General features: G+C 41.0%; 1 protein-coding gene across 1 annotated transcript; it reads right to left on the reverse strand.

Annotated features, from left to right (window-relative positions):
* Window positions 1-11068: 11068 nt before the first annotated feature.
* LOC139442236 (uncharacterized) lies at window positions 11069-15039 on the reverse strand. The gene has a single exon (XM_071223014.1). The coding sequence runs from the start codon at window positions 14969-14971 to the stop codon at window positions 13898-13900; it is 1074 nt and encodes a 357-aa protein (XP_071079115.1). The 5' UTR covers window positions 14972-15039; the 3' UTR covers window positions 11069-13897.
* Window positions 15040-17173: the final 2134 nt, after the last annotated feature.

Below are 17173 nucleotides of genomic sequence, written 5' to 3' on the forward strand. Positions count from 1 at the left end.
AAACCCAACTCACACACTCACTTTCCAGTATTAAATCTGTTTGTAATTCACACTTTTATCAACAGAAAAAACAACTCTTTATTAACATTTGCTGTCTCATTTTAAAAGTGATATACAGGTTAATGAGAATCACCACGGAAATCAATTTATGTTAAAGCTAACAAAATCTTTTAATTTTGTTGCACATTTTATTTAAAAATGATAAAAGATGTAGCCATGAATTTACATGAAGTGGGAGGGAGCCACCGTGTTTGGTTTGGTTTGGTGGATCCAAGTACCTGTATTTAGAAACAACAATGACCTGAGGTGCTCTTGAGTGCAAAATGATAAATGATTTTACGAATGCTTCAAATGGTCCATGCACAATTGGCTGCGTCTCAATGCCAGGAATATTAGATTTGTTGAATATGTTTGGACTTAACATCTACATTGTCATCTAGACTAATAATAATCCAATGTCAACACATATGTTCCCATCAGAAGAGGATGTCCTGGGGGGAGGGCGGCGGGGGGGGGGGGGGGGGGCTGTCCCATTCAGTGGGGATTCAGAGAACGTACTTCACCAGCAACCTAAGCCTGTCGTAAGAGGCGACTAAATGGATCAAATGGTACAGGTACAAGGATTGTTGCTCATGATGTCAATCACTGCATTGTCTGGTCCACAGTTGATTGTTTACAGACTAACGTCATATGGCTGGAATAGTGCGATGTTTAACAACAAAAGATCGTTGGTTGTCCATGAAGGACTTTGGCGCTAGGACTAAAAGAATTGGACCATCGTAGCTTTATGGGATGGGCCCCTGGTGCCATGTAGCCTGGCATGTCTCCAAGTTGGCAGAACTGTCCTTGAGTTCCCTGTGTAGGGCTAACTCGACACTGAGGATATTTTTAGTATGTTACATTAACCTACATTTAAGTGTATCAAAATAAAATAATGTATATCCTCTTTTATATCCTGTTATTGACTGTATCGTTGAACTTGGGAGGACAGTAGTTACGTCATGGGTTGGAATGAGTGATTGAGTTGGGTTTAACGCCGCTTTTAACAGTATTCCAGTTATATCACGGCGTGTCAGCTTAATGTGGGAGGAAAGCCCGAAGTGATGCAGGTCTCAGACGTTTACCACTTCGGTGAAACCCACGAGCACGGGTATGGTGCTGACCAACCTAGAAACATAATCGGGACGAACCAGGATTCGAACCCACGATCATAGGTTTTTGCCGTGTCCAAGGGACGCAACTCTGCACAGCGAATTGACATAGGAGTTGACATCCAGGGGTTGGGATTCACTAGGTTCCCAGGGGGTACGGGTGGCCCGGTCGTCTAAGGCGCCGCGATTCGATGTGCAGAGTTGCGTCCCTTGGGCACACCAGAAACCTATGGCTGTGGGTTCGAATCCCGGTTCGCCCCGATTATGTTTGTAGGTTGGTCAGCATGTCATTATGCTCCAGGCTCGATTATTTGGCCGCAGTATTGGTGAGTTTGGTGTTTAATCACCAAGCAAACTAACAAAAGCAAACAAATAAGAGCGGCGCACATTGTCAATGTGTACGTCAATGAACTGTACATCGCTCTGGTTTGAACGTCATTGCAGAGGCACGAGGGATGATTTTATAACGCTTCATGTGATTTAGTAAGACTAATGTGCAAATAAAATATTTTGGGTTATCTCCCAAAACACATTCGTGTTTCAATAGCTTGCCTCCTATTCTCCAATGGTGTGGATCGGTGCTCATGATGTCAATCACTGGATTGTCTGGTCCAGACTCGATTATTTACAGACAGCCTTCATATAGCTGGAATATTGATGAGAGCGGCGTTAAACAACAAACAAACAAAACTATCTAGTTTACAATTAAGAGAATTGTTTTAAGAGTTCGATTATTCCGTCTGCTAATTCTAACGCTGTTTGTTGTCTTGTTGTTATAGTCAGCTATAACCAACCTCCATCACAGCGGACCCGTGAAGGTCCGGGGTAGAATAGGTCTTCAGCAACCCATGCTTGTCGTAAAAGGTGACTATGCTTGTGGTAAGGGGCGACTAACGGGATCGGGTGGTCAGACTCGCTGACTTGGTTGATGCATGTCATCGATCCCAATTGCGTGGATTGATGCTTCATGATATCAATCACTGGATTGTCTGGTTCAGACTCGATTATTTACAGACCGCCTTTACATAGGCCAGGTGTGGATATTTGAGTAATAATCATGTTATTTATAAAGCTGCAGAAAACAAAGTGTCTTTGTTAGCAGATGCTTTGGTCCAATTATGTATTCGTAAACAGTCACCAACCATGCATGCCGAATAACAACCCACACACCGCCCGCATACCGACGGCCGAGCCTCCATGAGGTGCTGTTAAAATCCAGTCGTCAAATTGCAGCCATAATATTTATGGCATTCGACTTGACATCAGCGTCACGTGACTGGCATATATCCGGGCTTTGGTGGCGCGGCGCTCATGGGGGAATATTTCAAAAGTTTAATGTGGGATAAACAAACTAATTTACGAGAGAAAATAACTAAAACGAGTAAAAATGTTTATATCCTCCGATTCTTTTGTCAAGCGAATCATATACTTCGCATGTAAGGATTGCCTACTCGTTCCATGTGTATGCGATGGAATCGTGTTAATAATTTGGCTTGAACTATAAAGCTCCAGTTTATATTGTTTGTTTGTTTGTTGTCTAACGCCGCACTCAGCAATATTCCAGCTATGTGACGGCGGTGTGTAAATAGTCGAGTCTGGACCAGATGAGCATCGATCCACGCAATTAGTATACGATGACATTCAACAACCAAGACAGCGAGCTTGACCACCCGGTCCCGTTAGTCGCCTCTTATGACAAGCATTGTCGCCTTTTACGGCAAGTATGGGTTGCTGAAGACCTATTCTAACACGCATCTAAATGGGTGTCCCAGTTTATACTGTCTGATCACAGGAATTCATAGCTGTACCAAAAAAACAAACAATTTTTAAAAATATTTTTACCCTACTTGTATCCTACGCGGCCTTTGAGGATACATGGGTCAATATATTTTTAATATGTTTTGTATTTCAGCTACTTATTCGTGTGGTGGAATCCTTGCAATTTTTTTTACACACTTCCAACCCTAAGTTTAAGAAATTTATTTGACATATTATTTTTGAACTGACCCCTTAAAATGACTGCAATTTCAATACTAAACATTTTAGAAATTTGGCAGTGATGGGTACAGAGATAAGGATGTGTGTTCACCACCTACGGGTTTGTACTTGTGTGAGGCTTCGGGGCGACCTTCGGCATTGAACTGTCAAGCGCCGTTCCAATTGTAGCGTCATTAAATACCGCGCGTCCACCGGGTGATTGTACTTCACGCACGGAATGACCCTTGACCCTGACATTTTAGTGACCTGTGTCGTGGGCATGCGTCTCTGATTGACTATTGCATTGTTTTAATGTGTTGACGTTTCACAGGCCTCCTGCAGTATAGGTCAGATGGTCCGTGTCATTTCTCGTGGCCGTTCTACAGTTTGTTTACTTCGTTTCTTACATACATATATAGGATAGTTAAAAATGAAATAAAATTAGAACCTTATCTCAGTCACTGTAAAGTAAAAAAATATCGAGTTCACTTTTCTAAACTAAGATTAAGTAACCATAAATTAAATATTGAACTTGGAAGACACACAAAGCCACCAACCCCACTACATCAGAGGCTATGCTCTACATGTTCAATCATTGATAACGAAAAACATTACTTACTTCACTGTATTAAACACACTCGAGAAAGAAATATACTCTTTGAAAAATTATCTAGACAAAATGTAAATGTAAATGTCCACAGTCATGAAGATAAATTATTTCAATACATCCTGTCAAATAATGAAGCAGTCAATATCAACTGCATTTGTTTCCACATCTATAATTTCAAACAATAAATACCCCTCCATAATCAACCGTTGACAATTTTATGTATAAATAAGAATATCATCACATATATAATATTGATTATTTTGTTTGTGTCTACAGGAATGTAAATTATGTATGTCTGTATATATGTTTATATGGATCATAATGTCTTGTCTTTTAAAATTGCATCTGTCCCGTAATGGAACGATTCTGCAATAAATATTATTATCTTATCTATCTACACTCAGCAATATTCCAGCTACATGACTGCGGTCTGTAAATAATTGAGTCTGGACCAGACAGCCTAGTGATTGACACCATGAGCATCAATCCAGGCAATTGGGGTACGATGACATGCATCAACCACGTCAGCGAGCCTGACCACCCGATCCCGTTTGTCGCCTCTTACGACAAGCATATAATCGCCTTTTCCGGCGAGAACGGGTAGACTTCTGAAGACTTATTCTACCCCCGATCTTCACGGGTTGGGTGTTCTTCAGCCACAGGCTGACATTTAGTCCCAGAAATAAAGTTATCTTATTCAATATGTTACAGCCTGAGAACGTATTCTACATAACCACTGATGCTTAACATATACCTGTGTATATCTATATAATGTATGAAACATAAGTGATCAAAGTTTGACGCCGCTATCAGATGTATTACATCAAGATTCCATGGCTAAGCGAATGACACCAAAAGTAAGTGAGTATGGTTTTACGCCGCTTTTAGCAATATTCCAGAAATGTCTCTGCGGGGGAAACCAGAAATGGGCTTCACACATTGTACCCATGTGGGGAATCGAACATTTGGCATTTGGCATGATGAGCGAAGGCTTTAACCACTAGGCTACCCCACATGCCCGGAAAATAACACTAAAAATGGGCTTCACAGATTGTGGGGAGTCGAACCCGGGGATTCGACGCAATGAACAAATACATTACCTCAAACCATTTCTCCGATTCCCGTTGACTTTATAAGTATCGCGTGTGAGGAAAATCTAAAAACAACAATGTGAACTGTTACAATAATTAGTATAAAATTATAAGTTATCAGCTGGTGACAATTGATATAGCCTTGCCGTAGAGACTCATAATCACACGCGAACATAATTACATATCGTTTCTTCTATCACGTGATATGTAGTTGCCATATACAGTTTATTAATAGCTGTAAATGTCATGGACCTAACGTGGCAGGCTTCAACGCAGACGACGCGTGTCCGATGAAGAGCCAGAGTCGCTATACACATACACCACTTGCCCATGACTGCAGGGAAACCCCGTTAATACGGAAAAAACGCTTACCATACATTACTTCACCTATATTACAGGTAAAACCTCGTTAATGCGGAAAACCTGCTTACACGTACACCACTTGCCCATGACTGCAGGTAAACCCCGTTAATACGAAAAAAACCGCTTACCCATACATTACTTCACCTATATTACAGGTAAAACCTCGTTAATGCGGAATACCCGCTTACACGTACACCACTTGCCCATGACTGCAGGGAAACCCCGTTAATACGAAAAAAGAACGCTTGCCCATATACCTACCCTATACTACAGGGAAGCGCCGTCGATGCGGAAACGCGCTTATCCCTACACCACTTACCCTAAACTACAGGGAGACCTCGTTAATACGGAAACCCGTTTAGCCTATACTAGAGGGAAGTGCATTTAATACGGAAACTCCGCTTATTCACACACCTCTTACCCTATACTACAGGTAAAACCTCGTCAATACGGAAAACCTCCATACCCATATTCACTTACCCTATAGGTGTGGCCTATATAAAGGTAGATCAGTATATTATAGGGAAATAGGGGTTGCCTATTAAGAGGTAGATCAGCTTGTTTTGGGGAAATATAGGAGTAGCATTATAGCGGTAGATCAGTATGTTATCGGGAGTGATTGAGGATGGTTTTACGCCGTTTTTGGCAATATTCCAGCAATATCGCGGCGGTGGACACCAGGAATGGGCTTCACACATTGTACCCATGTCGGGAATCGAACTCGGGTTTTCGGCGTGACGAGCGACCGCTTTAACCGCTAGGCTAGCCGGCCGCCCCATGTTATCGGGAAATATAGGAGTAGCATATATGGCGGTAGATCTGTTTGTTGTCGGGAAATAAGGTGGCTCATATAGAACCTGATTATTACGTCATGGAGAATTTATTCTCGATTATCCAGTGTAGTATCTCACCACCATCTCCTTCACGAGCGCTCACAGTGCTGGATTTCATTGTGTACTTATTGCACAAAATATCTAAATAAGTAAACTTATTATTTGTGAGTGAAATACCACTTTCTGTCGGAGCTACTTTGAGTCTCCGTCAGTGACACAGCGGTCTTCAGAGATCGTGAAGATCAGAAAGAAATAACTAGTAAGTAGGACATCCTTACTTTTCAGATAAAATGTTTATCTCATCACGTGCCCCGGAAAGTTGGCATTTTCACTCGTATCTGCGCCGCTGATAAAACTAAAAGTCTTATCGGGCTACTGGAGGAGGCTAACAGTCATTTGACAAAAAAAGCTCTCTACCCACAGACGCAAGAATAGTGTGACTAATGAAAATTATCCCATACTTTCATTGGATCCCAGAATGATATATTTTACAAATGATAAAATATATAGCTTCATTTTCAGTGCGTGTTTTTAAACACCACCGGTATATATCCTACTAAAAAAAAGTTAAAGAACACCCGATTTTTTCGTAATCGTGACCTGATTAACTCTAGAGTTAAAAATCGGTTGTTCTTTAACTTTTTTGAATTGTTTATTAACACACGAAACAGCTTACGTGTGCATGCGATGTCTGACTTTCGTAATGGTTCATTTTCTCAGGTACGAGAACATTGATTATCGTAACTCGTGTTATTATCAAATCCGTTACCAGTGTCATTCAAACTGTTAACAATACCATCACCCAGGTAACGTCATCCATTGATCACTGCCTAGGATCTCGCGTAGTCATCTCAGCTGACAACAATGGACGAAGTACAAGTGTATATGATGCACCATTAGGCACAACACACAACAGGACAAGTCTTCACTGGTCATTATGTTGGGGGGGGGGGGGGGGGGGGGGGGGGGGGGGAGATGGTCAGCAAAATATGATTTTGTCCTCACGAATACCCACCCAACCTTTTCGGTTTAAAAGGAGCAGTCCTCCCTTCCAGAACCCCCCTTTATTTCCATTCTTCACAATTCCAAATTTCCCCCATATTAGATAAGCAACCCTAAAGTCCCCTAGGTTGCCCTTTCTTTTAGCGAGCCCGTGTGCAAAATACGCATAAAGTCGGAAAACCAACTCTCTCTCTCTCTCTCTCTAATACCAAGTGTCTGGGTTCAAACCCACGAGGGGGCACGGGTGGCCCAGTCGTCTAAGGCGCCGCGATTCGCTGTGCAGAGTAGCGTCCCTTGGGCACGCCAGAAACCTATGATTGTGGGCTCGAATCCCGGGTTCGCCCCGATTATGTTTCTAGGTTGGTCAGCACCATACCCGTGCTCGTGGGTTTCACCCAAGTGGTAAACGTCTGAGACCTGCGTCACTTCGGGCTTTCCTCCCACATTAAGCTGACACGCCGCGATATAACTGGAATACTGTTAAAAGCGGCGTTAAATCCATCTCACTCACTCACTCACTCAAACCCACGATCTTCGGATTCTGGTTATCCTTGGGAACCCTTATACCAGAACAACAGTGGCTGTGATGAACACTGTCATGCTTGCAATAACCTAATGTCACAACCTCATCGAACCTAGGACCAGCTAGCGGATCCTGCAAGGGTACAAAAGACGGCCACTCCACAACTTAGGTCTACTGTCCCTTCATACTTGGTAGGGTAAGGACTAAAATAAGTGAAAAAATAAAGTTATCTATGCACAGAAGCGCTAAAGAAATCGTTCACATGCCAAATGTTATCACACTAAACCACTGCTTGGTGACAGTATAACTTTTGACAAATGGTTACCATGGTAACCAAATTGAAATTAATAATGACATAATGTGATTCTACATAAGATTTAGAGGCATCGCCCATGCAAAGTATCAAATTAAAAAGTCCAATAGTTTGAAATATTAAGTTCGCATAATTATTTATGAAAGAACGCGAAAGTCTGGCGTTTCTTGCGTTTAACATGATTGATAGCTCGACTTTTATTTAACATGATGCCAATATACGTTATCTAACCTAGAATCAGTCCGCCAAGCCACTGAAGTATTGTTACCGATACACGTCCGTACACAAGTCTCGGAAAAGGCATGACGCGAGCTCTTGGGAAGGACTCACACGAAGAAACAGAAATGTATTATTTTGTGGGTATTCATTAAATTCAGTCAATACGCTTAATTGGATTATACAACTCATAACCTCGTTTGAAAAAAAATATTGTAATAAAATCAGCTGATCTCCACAGCCCCGACTGTGTGTCCACGTGATCACATGTTCAATGTATAACTGACTGATTTGTGTACTCATTACCATGGCATGCAACTTGAGCAGATTCTACAACAGTTCAACGTACATCAATTATTTGTCTATCGTGTTTTCGTCACCATGTGGTCGCCTTGACTCAGATATATAGTATTTCACTGTTAAGACGCAGGGGCTACATTCAGTCGGAGTGAGTATTGTTCATCGCCGTAAGAGAAGTCGGACAGCTATTTGCGGTGGTCCCTATCTGATATGAACTTAAGGATTCCGGGTTAGAATTGATCCCTTGCAATCGGGTCGTTAGAGGCGGGTCAGGGGGTGAGGTTCGCTGCCTTGGTTGATAGTATGTCGTCATACCCTGACGACGTGGATCGATGACGTCAATCACGGGATAATCTGGGTTAGACCTGATTATTTACAGGCCGCCGTCATGTAGCTGGAATATTGATGGAACGACGTTAAACAACACACGCATACACGCACGCACGCACACACACACACGCAAGCACGCACGCACGCACACACTAACACACACACACACATTGGTATTCATCCTATTGCGAGTCATTATCAACATCATCTGCAACACTGTTCGTGTGTAAATCAAGCCTGGCCACTGAAACAATGCATAGAGCCTGCGAGTCACCTTGTACAAATCCGGACTTATGCCGAATTTATAGTGCTATCCCAATGAAATACTATGTCCTTGTTTTACCCCTTAATGCCGAGCACCAGGCAGAATAACAAGTGCCATCTTTTAACATCTCCTGGTAGGAGGCGGCCGGGAATCCAACCGCTGACCTGCTCTCCCGGCAGACACTCTACCACAATACCACGGTCAGAGGACAGACTTGGAGTACTGGGGTCAGAGGACAGGCTTGGAGTACTGGGGTCAGAGGACAGGCTTGGAGTACTGGGGTCAGAGGACAAGCTTAGGGTACTGGGGACAGAGGACAAGCTTGGGGTACTGGGGACAGAGGACAAGCTTGGAGTACTGGGGTCAGAGGACAAGCTTGGAGTACTTGGGTCAGAGGACAAGCTTAGAGTACTGGGGACAGGACAAGCTTGGAGTACTTGGGTCAGAGGACAAGCTTAGAGTACTGGGGACAGAGGACAAGCTTGGAGTACTGGGGTCAGAGGACAAGCTTGGAGTACTTGGGTCAGAGGACAAGCTTAGAGTACTGGGGTCAGAGGCCAGGCTTACTGGGGACAGAGGACAGGCTTGAGGTACTGACGACTTATCCTGCCATGGAATCCCAAGGGAATAAAACTCATAAACATGATATAGAAAATCAGATATTTATTTGAAATAAACAAAAATTAAAACATAACAACTAAATATAAAGAACATGCGAACAAAAATAATACATATGTATGTAAACAATGACATGACTAGTACAGACAAAATAAATATACACAAAAACGAAATATTGTGAACTAAAAATATAGATCTCTGTACTGAGACATAAATAATATGATAGAACAGCATAGAACAAAGAAACCAAGTAAAGGAGAGAATGATAATGAATGTGAACAGGCGGGTAGGAGAACCTAAGTGAGTGAGTAAGTATTACTCCACATGGCTTCAATGTTGCAACAATTATCTACAATTCAAGTATTACCAGTGAACTTGACGCCCACGCCCCATTCCACAAAGCGATCTTGGTGTAAAAGTGATTTTAACTCTCATACTTTAATATAGGCTTATGGTCCTTGTAGTGCTAAGATCGCCTTGTAGTGCTAATATCGCCTTGTAGTGCTAAGATCGCCTTGTAGGGCTAAGATCGCCTTGTAGTGTTAAGATCGCCTTGTAGTGCTAATATTGCCTTGAAGTGCTAAGATCGCCTTGTAGTGCTAATATCAACTTGTAGTGCTAAGATCGCCTTGTAGTACTAATATTGCCTTGTAGTGCTAAGATCGCCTTGTAGTGCTAATATCGCCTTGTAGTGCTAAGATCGCCTTGTAGTGCTAATATTGCCTTGAAGTGCTAAGATCGCCTTGTAGTGCTAAGATCGCCTTGTGGAATGGGTGCCATTAGGGTCTCACGGTACACTTGATTTATGATTACCCTTAGCATTGTTAACAAAGGTTTAAACAATAGGAATTTGATTTAGCGTTGACTGGATAAAAGATCATTTTAAGGTTTCTATGAATTCATTCCTTCATCTCTTGGGGCATCATGCATCACATTGCATGGTTAGGTAAACACCATGAAGCTCCCTGTGACATAATAATCATGAAGTGGCTAAGAATCATAAAATATTTGTAACAGAATATGTTGTACGTGTGCAATGGTATGCTTAGAATAATACCTTCATAGAGTAAATTCAAAATATTTTTCAATAGATTAATAAAGTGAAATAAATGATGTAATAAAAATATATAAAATTTCAAAAATTACACCAACACCATGAAAAAATAAAGTCAACAACAAAAAAGCTTGTACAATTGGTGGGAAGACTAAGTTGCATTAAGAACTTGTTATGCGCATACACAATACATTCAGTCGCAGCAACATGGAGTGAGTGAGTGAGTGAGTACACAGAATTATCCATCCATATCAGGGCAGGAAGACACCAGACTAAGTTTCACAAGTGGCCATGTGGGGACTCAAACCCTGGTCTTCAGTGTGTTGAACACTTAAACCCCTGGGCTACCAAGGGCACACATAGATGCTTCAAACACACAGCACCTCCCCCCCCCCCCCCCCCCCCCTCCCTCCCACCCCCTAATGCTTAAGTCCCTACATTTTTTATTACAACTGTTTCTCTTGGGGTTGTATCCGAGGACTGCATATATCTGGCCACGCCCCTTGGGAAGGCGACGCAGACTAGTCTATAATAGAACATAACTTCAATTTCGGTAACAATTCATGTGAGCATTCTTTCCTTCAACAACTGCTATACTTAGTCTGATAATCTTGGGGGATATTGAATTTCTTCCCAGACAGTTCCCTGTACCATGTTTAGAGACCTTTCCTTTTTAACATTCAACATTTTTTAACTATTACTGATAGTTCAATAATCACTGTGAAGACCTCAAGAGGAAGTAGGAGTACCAGGAAGTAAAAGACGACAGATTTTTACAAAGATATAGAAGGTCTTGGGGTACACCGCTAGACACAGCTTTGTTCCACTTCCTGTTTAAACAGGCCATGTGGTGTTGCTGTGCCTACTCAGCTCCCAAAGACCCCCCCTCCGAGCTGCTTGTGATCCCCCACCCCCAAGCTTCAGTTTGACGCTACACAGGCCCAGACTCTGACAAGATGGGGAAGAAAAGGAAATAGTGCTCCCCATCCCAAACGGCTACAGTTGCCTCACTACCAACAGATCAAACATCAAGTGCAGGTTATTTATAAGTACTTACATAAATACAAACACTATATATTCAATCAACATACCATGAAAATGTGATCAATATAATAATTCGTAATTTGCAGCTGTAAATGTGATTTTGTGTAAATTAAGTTGTATATCTTGTAAATCAGCAAAAGTTGTGTTAAAAAACAATTTTTATCTTCCTTCTTTAACATGTTTATGGTTACAATAAATTCTTATGCAAGATGTTAATGGGGAAGTAATGATGTAACCATGGTAACAATATTAACATAAAAACCTTTAATGCCAAGTCTTAAAACAAATTTCTACTTAAACAAAATTTTACAACTTTTGGAACAGTTTACAAACAATATATGTAAATTAGTTGTGAGGTATACATGGCAGTGTGGGAACAATGGTGTATATACATTACGCCTTACAGTTCTAATAGGCAAATACGTACAAGGTCCTGCCAACTTCAGGGAACAAGTTACTCGGTTTAGATTGGCAGACCACCATGTCAGCCCATGTGGGATGAATTGTCTAGGACCGCAGGATGGCTTGGTCAAGTTTACAGAAGATGTCTGCATTCCAAACACTGAGCAGAAACATGTGTTATCAGCTTACATATGATGGCGCCTAAAGGCTAATTGTTCCTGATAACCAGGCCCACTGGAACTGCCAAATGCCAAACCTAACAACAGCAATTGACATGAAACTACTGGTACTTCTCCTAAATGTTTCCAATCATTTGCATGATGGAGAATAATGACTGCTAGTAAATGCAATAAATTTTCTTAATTCCCTCTCAACTACTTTCAATGGCATTTGAAATAACAGTTATTATTCCAGGGTTGTAAAAGTGCCAACCACTTTTATTTATGTTTGATTGTTTTTATTCATGTTTGATTGTTTCTATTCATGTTTGATCATGCACATTTACTTGAATTACATGTAGAATTATTAATTATTTCCTGTTTGCCTAAATGGATAATTCTGTGTCTGTTATTAACAGACCGGGCCATCTCCTTGCCCGAACCTGTCTCCTGACATCATTTTCAGCAGATGTTTGTGTAAATGTGTGGTTATATTTCAGCATATCTTACTAGACTAAAAGACATTTCACTAGACTTGGGCTACAGACAAGTCACAGACTGTCGACATAGCTGTCTAGACTAACATCTAGTCTCTAATATGAAAATATTTTACAGAATAAACAGTTCTTAAATAATAGTTATGAAATATAATAAAAAGGAGCCCAGAAACTTTCTTCATTTTCAGATACTGATACTGCAGTAATCTAGACTTGCCAAATATTATAGACTTGAATGGGCAATATTGGATATATTTGTTTCAGGGTCTGTATGACAGACTATTAGCTGTCCAACTTTAATGGATACACCACCCACTCTGTCCTGTCTGTATCATGTATACTAGGAATGAACATACAAGTAAGATCTACATTGGCTACAAGAACATCCATACAATTCTATAAATGCATTATTTTGACCTTTGTGGAATATTGTGACTGGTCTTTAATGCATATGATAAAACATAAAAAAATACATTGGCCATGCTACTAAATTTGTCATCTATTTCATATAAAGGCACATGTATTCACAAAAATATAAAGTAAAGGCACATACATGAGGAACGATGGACCAATTTTCGATGCCTGTTAACGGTAAACATGGTAAACTTCATATCAGCGGAAGCAGGTGGGCTTATAACACCCAGTGCAGTTCTACTAAATGTAAACATGTTATTATAACTATTATACAATATCTAACCATACTGAAAATCAGTAGATAAGTCAACATTGTGTCCAAACTGTATCACAACTCACATCAACATGATTAACAGTAAATGAAGTGTGCTGTCAGTTGACTTCTATCATAGGTACTGTTATGTAGCAGACCATATACCGGTACATGGTCTCTGCAAGTAGTAACATTTTCAATGTTGAAAAAATATATATATTTAGTGCTTGAGTCTAAGTATGTAAAATGTATGTTATAAGGCAATTCGGTTCTTTGGCTTGTGGAATAGAAAAATATTCTAACATACCTTTTCATATTTCGATCCTGAATGAATAGGACCATTTTACAAAATAATGTCAACTTTGCTATGGAAGTCAAACTTTGGAATGCAAAACACATTTGGTAATAGATGTTCATGACTAACTGATGTCAATCTAAATGTCCACTGAACACACCTGCCGACTGTGTAGATATAATCCTTATTCACACCTTGTTATCCCTGATAAGTTCCAACAGATTGTACGGGCCTTTATAGATGGGGCCCAACAGGTTCACCATCCCCCTCGCTGTTGCACTTAGCTTGTTTAACGTCGGCCTGGGGGAGTGTCGCATGCACTGCGCGACGGTTCCTCGCAGTGTTTCTGAATAACGACTCATGCACACCCAGTCAGAGATACGCGGGTGGTTGATAAATGTAGAGGTGATCTTATCTTTGACCAGTACTGTCGGGACGGGCGCAATCAGATGTGAAATTACGTTACCAATGCCAACAACAATAGTGTTTGCGGTGACCCTCCCGGCTGCACATTGAAAGGGTTGTCGTGCACCCACATTCCGACGCGGTTTAATGAGGTTACGGGCTGGCGAGTACAACAAAAGATTCTCGAGCTTAATCTCTCCTCTGTTGTCAATGACGACGTGTTCAGGTTGGCAAAGATCCCACGCTTCCACTTTTTCGGTTTCTAAATATAGAAAGACCGATGTCAATTTCAATAGGGTTTCCCACACAAGATACTCAGGGACCACATTCCCCGACATGAACACTTTGTAGGCATATTCCTGAATATTCATCAAAGGAAACTCCAGTACATAGCATGTCATGTTGTGTTGATTTTTCACATTTGATAACAAACAGTTTTGTAGGTTTGTATGCTTGAGCGATTCCCATATTTCCCGCTCTTTCCGGCTGAGTCGAAAGTCCTCTCGGGCAGTTCCGCAGAGTTCACACGGCTGGTCTGAAAGGCACTTGAGGAGAACTTGGGTGGCGTCCAGAGTACAGATCCCAGGGTGAACTTGGTGGGTACGGTGATGGGCATGATGAGGGAAGTTAAAGTTATAATCGATGTACATACCGCTTAAGTCAAAATCCTCTGTGAATCTGAACGTCGTGAGGAAATCTTTGACAACACAAGGCAAGGGGAGTCGAGCAACTTGTTGCACATGTCTGATCGATATCCTCGCTAGAATACTCCTTCTGCACTGCTCTTGCAAACTGGCTATCTGACGAGGTCGCGACATGTCCCTCTCGTTCCTGCCCACTTCTGATGCCGACTTCATGGGGAATGTATAAACCCGTCGTAGGCGCACCACGCCCCAACGCTCACAATCATGTACTGTCCCCGTCATTTGCTTATGAACGGGAAGATTTTGACCTCATGAATATGCAGCGTTCAAGCACCAATCAAATCGCGCTTGGTAGGTTATCCTCGAAACGTCATCATTTCCTTATAGAGAGGACTTGCCTCGTTCATACAGAATCCATACATGTAGTGTTATTTATAGGAATGGTTTATCGAGTTAATGTGGGGATTTCCCTGGTTGGCTGTCAAAACGATGCATCACATATTCCATACAACTACCAATTCTCAATCATTATCGCCAGCATTTTGTTTCCGACAAGATGTAAGTGTCGTGTTGTTGCATATAGTGATAAACATTAGTAATGTAAGTTATTGCACATTAACTAAAATCGTCGAAAATTCACAGAATCATAAATATAAATCTTATAAACACCATTATTTAGCACTTGCAAAAAGAATTCCTGTGGAGAGTATATATATATACGATTTTACTATCAGTGTGCATCTTTTCCGGGGATAGTAAGTACTTATTAAAGATACTATATCCTCGTGTACTGAAGATACCATCTCTCATAGTCCGTGTTTTCTTAGACCAGGCGAAATACTTGAGGGGGATATCGTACACATACATTATAAACGTCTATGACTGTTTTCACCAAATTGATCAACGGTAACATTTTTCAGCGTATCCCCTAGACTATCATATAGTCTCTGAAATGAAAATATTTTACAGAAAAAACAGCTGTTAAATTGTCTCATAAAATATAATAAAATGAGTCCAGAGACTTTCTTCATTTTCAGCAACTGAAACTGCAATCTAGTCTTGCCAAGTATTATAGACTTGCTTGGGCTGTATTTGATATATTGTTTCGAGCTCTGTATCACAGACTGCGTACAGCCTTCAATGTCCTGTATTTCAAGATGTCGTGAATAGCAAATACTTAGAATAGGACCATCAGCACAAGTGAAAATAGAGTGTTAATGTATTAACTAAATGTCGGAATTAACATGTCGTAATATAAGATGAAAGCTTATGAAATACCCCATGCATTGGCGAAAATAACAATACTTTCTCTCAACTAAGACCCGTGAAGTTCCGGGGTAGAATAGGTCTTCAGCAACCCATGCTTGCCGTAAAAGGCGAATATGCTTTTCGTAAATGGCCACTAACCGGATCGGTTGGTCAGGCTCCCTGACTTGGCTGATGCATGTCATCGATCCCAATTGTGTGGATCGATGCTCATGATATCAATCATTGGATTATCTGGTTCAGACTCGATAATTTACAGACCGCCGTCATATAGCTGGAATATTGCTGAGTGCGGCGTAAAACAACAAACCAACTCGACTAACATTGTGAGCAGTACAGTATATATGATGTTGTTTGTTTGTTGTTGTAACGCCGGGCTCAGCAATATTCCAGCTGTATGTCGGAGGTCTGTAAATAATTGTTTTCTGGAGCACATTATACAGTGTTCCATATCATGAGCATCGGTCCGCGTAATTTGGATACGATGACATGCATCAACCAAGTCAGCGAGCCTGACCACCCGACCTTTTGTCTCCTCTTGCGACAAGCATGGGGTACTGAAGACCTATTCTAACACGTCTGTCTGTCTGCCTGTCTATTCTAACACGGATCTCCACGGGTCGTACTTTTTGTGAAATCATTTTGTTTGTAAAGTGACAGTACTGCGTGTGAAATAATTATAGTATGTGTGAAATAACAAATAATGCGCGTGTTACGTAACAGTATGATGCTTGATATAACAGCAACGCGTGAAAAACAATAGGTCTGTGAAATACCAATACTGTATGATATAATAATCTCATTGCCGCCACATAGTAATCTAGCACTAACATGGTTATGTTACGAGTTATTTTGTTCTTGTATTTAATATTTTTGCAAATTGTTTACTTAAAAGCTAATAACCTTCTTAACCAAAGCAACGTATTACCCTTTTTTATGTACACCTCTTTTTCCGTGTGCATACTCAAAACATCGTTCGCTTTGTTTGGGTACGTGAAGCGGTTTTTATATTGTACCGTTAGGTTGAGTTGTACGGCTGAATGCCGATCTAACAGAGGTTCGAGAAGTACCGTTATGATAAACGGTTCTCGTAATACAAATAGCATCTTCTAATTTTGTTTGTTCAAAATATGGCGGATAGCGAGAACT

The sequence above is a fragment of the Haliotis cracherodii genome, unplaced genomic scaffold (genome assembly GCF_022045235.1).
Source record: "Haliotis cracherodii isolate W230 unplaced genomic scaffold, xgHalCrac1.p SCAF_5, whole genome shotgun sequence".
In the NCBI taxonomy this organism is placed as follows: domain Eukaryota; kingdom Metazoa; phylum Mollusca; class Gastropoda; order Lepetellida; family Haliotidae; genus Haliotis; species Haliotis cracherodii.

What these genes read in the sequence shown, in the direction of transcription:
- LOC139442236 (XM_071223014.1), bottom strand. Translation starts at nt 14,971, where the DNA reads ATGAAGTCGGCATCAGAAGTGGGCAGGAACGAGAGGGACATGTCGCGA.